Source organism: Aplysia californica, unplaced genomic scaffold (assembly GCF_000002075.1).
Source record: "Aplysia californica isolate F4 #8 unplaced genomic scaffold, AplCal3.0 scaffold00087, whole genome shotgun sequence".
Classification (NCBI taxonomy): Eukaryota; Metazoa; Mollusca; class Gastropoda; order Aplysiida; family Aplysiidae; genus Aplysia; species Aplysia californica.
The window spans coordinates 105,481-109,227 of record NW_004797357.1 but is presented as its reverse complement, the minus strand read 5'-3'; the positions used below and the strand labels follow the sequence as shown (position 1 = coordinate 109,227).

The window sequence follows — 3,747 nt, the reverse complement described above, 5'->3', positions numbered from 1 at the left end:
ACCCCCCCCCCATCTCTCACCTTTCCACAACACCGACAGTGGTGTTTCCGAGTGACCATGCCAAACTGCGCATCACACACCATGCAGGATGTCACTGCCGAATCAGGCACCCACAGGGGGGCCATCTCGCCCAGTAGATTTTCAGGGTTCTGAGAGTAGAGATTTGTTTATTTTTAGTAACAGTTTTACGAAACTTGGTATTATTTGGGGGGGGGGGGGGTAAGTGTTTATGGTGTTTGTCACTGCATGAGGTCATGCGAGTCCGTAGGACACACCAAACATTGACAGTAGGTAGGAAATTTTGAATTTTGCTCGGGAGACGGCCGAAGCCTACTCTTATCAATTGTGGACCACCAAGGGATCTTTAAAGTGTGCAATTTGCAAAAGGGACCTCCGAGATTTTTCGGCCTCATCTGAGAAGGCTAGGTGTAGATCTGTATCTGCATTATTGTCATCCAGATTCAAACCCGGGACCTAGATCTATTGAATGAGAGGTGAACATCTTAACTTCTAGACCATGAGAACCCCCGGATAATGGAGTGGACGAGATTTTCCGGGAAAATATTATTACTTTTATTATCATCTTTATTATCATCATAGTTATTTACTTGGTGAAAATTTGATCCGTATCTGTATTATTGTCATTGTTTTTACTTTTACTCACATCCAAGTCCAGTGACATTGTTTTTACTTTTACTCACATCCAAGTCCAGTGACATTGTTTTTACTTTTACTCACATCCAAGTCCAGCGACATTGTTTTTACTTTTACTCACATCCAAGTCCAGTGACGTCTCCAACTCCCCGCGGGATTTGCGCTGTTCTTTGTATTTGTCGATGACCTCTTGAATTTTCTGAGGGGAGAAAAATATTAATAATAATAATAATTGCATTTATATAGCACATATCCATGCTCAGGAGCTTGTTCTATGCGCTTTACAACTATTATTACCCCAGCAGACCCTCTGAGAACAGACCCTCTGAGAACACTCAGAAACATTCTCGGCTTCCGCGGAAGCATACAGTGCATGCTGCGGATTTCACGCGCTCAAACACTATTAAACTAACAAGATCGTTCACTGTCTATAGCCGGGTACCCATTTCCATCTGGGCGAAGTGAGGAAAATTCGTGTAAAGTGCCTTTCCCAAGGACACAACGCCGGGCCTCTGACGGGATTTGAACCCACGACCTTACGGTTGCGAGTCCGAGAGTCTAACCACTAGGCCACTGACGCCACGTTCTGACAAAATTAGTGAAATTTCGAATTTGGTCCCAACAGAAATAGATAATAATTTAAGTGTCAAATTTACAGGATGACTGTTCAATTAATTTTTTTGAAATGATAAAAAGTGGAAACGGTTGAAATCTATAAATTCAACCCTTGCGTTGATTTTCGGCAAATATCTCCATTCATGGACCGTGAGAAGCAATTAATTCTGTCAGCACGACTCACAAAGGTGATGAGTGCTAACAAAATGAGTTAATTCTAGTCAAATTTATAGGGTTTTTTTGGTTTTTGTAGAGGTTTTACTGCATAAGGTCATATGAGTGCCATTTTTATAGGTTTAGTTTGTACAAATATATGAAATAATAAAAGACATATGTGAGAATTGCTGGCAAAATTAGTTAATTCTCGAATTTATGCCACATGGACACATATAATATATGTGTGAGGTGTTCTGACAAAATGAGTCACCTTGGTTTTAATTAAGCCATATATGGATACAGATAGATGCAAGAAATAATTATATAGGTTTTGTCTATAGTTTAATTTAATTATTTGAAATGATAAATTTTATGAAGTAATAAATTATATGAAATGAAAAACTTTGTATGCAGTTTCTTATATGAAATGATAAAAGACAGGTTATTAACTTGGGGGAAATGGTATCAGTATAAAATCTACACATTTTATGTGTCTCCTTCCTGACAACATTTCCATTAGTGGGGTACGACAAACAGCTCATTTTGTCAGCCTTTTTCAGTAAGCGCCACATTACAAAGTGTTACGATGGGGTGGAATCAGGCTCTTTTAATTTTTTTTTGTTACCAGGTACAGTTATTGGTATTATCTTAAAACTTGTTCCTTTGTCTTGTTTTCCATGAAAAAAATACCATTTGTCTTGAATACAAGTTGGGATATTGACAGATGAAGGAGGTGGGGGTCACCTGGTTTCAGAGGTAAAATTAGTGAGAAAATGGCTGCCAAAGATGAGTTATTTCCTTAGCTTCAGGGTCCATGGAAACTGAAAATTCACATTTTTTGTGCCTTTAATCAACGTTTTTCAGTAAAAATCAACACAGAAATTAAATGTGTTCTTTAATGGGCATGAAAGGTGTTGAGCCATAAAACAAAAAATTCGATAAAAAATTCACAAACCTACGGAAAAATGCCTGTTTCTTCACTTTGATTATTTTGACCAGCGCTTGATTTGATCATGCTGCCTTACAAATGCGTTATTAAAAGGAAGTAAAAAGAGTTTAGCCCCAGTCCAACCACCCCATAAATTGATAAAAATTGCTCAACATGCAGAAAAATGAAGGCCTCTTTGATTTCGTTATTTCAGTGAGTGCCTGATTTCACTATGAAGCCACAGTTAGATCATTAACATGGCACCTGATAAAGGTTCATGAGACTTGGAAACCCAGAAAAAACAAACAAAACAAATAATAGCCCCCCTCCCCTCCCCACAAAAAGCCCCACTAAACAAAACAAAACAAAAAGATTTTGTCTTACCTCTCGCCACTTGGTAGCTTCATTGTTCATATTCCTGAAACAAGTAGTTAGTTTTAGTAAGAGTTTTACAGTACTTGCAATACAATTAGGTCATATAAGTACCAAAGATTAGACATGTCACATGATAGGAAAGACAGAGCAAACCACATGAGAACACCCGCCAGTATCCAGTTTGGTAAATGATTGTTAACATCTCTGAAAGCTCAAAAGCTGACCACAGAACCAAACCCACGCCCTCTACATACCAGTCCTGCAACTCAACAGCTCTCTGTCTACTGTGCACAATAAATGTGTCTTTCATGTAGGGGAAGACTCCTGGTTTGATCTGTAAATAAAACAAAAATCAAATTATATAAAATATGAGGCAGCGTGGTGAAATCAGGCGCTCGTCAAAATAATCAAAGTGAAGAAACTGGCATCTCTCCACTGATTTGTGAATTAAAGTTTTTTTTTTTTTTGGCTCTACACCTTTTATGTCTATTTAAAAAAAATTTCTCTCTGCATCTTATTGAAAAATGTTTATTAATGGCACAAAAAAGCACATTTAATTTTTCATTTCCCAAGGACTCTCAAGCTATGGAAGTAACCAAACTTTGACGGCCATTTTCTTGCTAATTTTACCCCTGAAACCATGCAACCCCACCTCTTTTAAAGGCATATATATATCGACTTCTATTGAAGATAAATAGGTATTTTTTCATAAAAAGCAAGGCAAATAAAATAAATAAGCTTTCAGATGATACCAATAACTCCACATGTCAAAAAATTGACGAGGAGTCCACTGCCTCGTCAAACATTTTTTTTTTCTTTTTCAGATTGTAACATCGAACTCACGCACCAGCATGCCATCCACGTCTAGAGCACATTTCACGGTGTGCGTGCCCATGGCTTGAGGAAGGCATATCAGCACAAGGTCGTTGAACTAGGGGAAGAAAGACATATGTGAGTGAGTGAGTGAGTGAGTGAGTGAGTGAGGGAGAGAGGGAGAGAGGGAGGGAGGGAGGGAGGGA

At 38.4% G+C, this 3,747-nt stretch overlaps 1 protein-coding gene across 1 annotated transcript in view; it reads right to left on the bottom strand.

Annotated features, from left to right (window-relative positions):
* LOC101863251 overlaps positions 1–3,747 on the bottom strand; it is a gene marked incomplete at its 5' end in the record, with an annotated part of 62,352 nt that overhangs the window by 15,331 nt on the left and 43,274 nt on the right. The window contains 5 exon segments of the mRNA XM_013080460.2: positions 21–149; positions 776–853; positions 2,738–2,771; positions 2,983–3,062; positions 3,576–3,659. Coding sequence (XP_012935914.1) covers positions 21–149; positions 776–853; positions 2,738–2,771; positions 2,983–3,062; positions 3,576–3,659 — 405 coding nt within the window.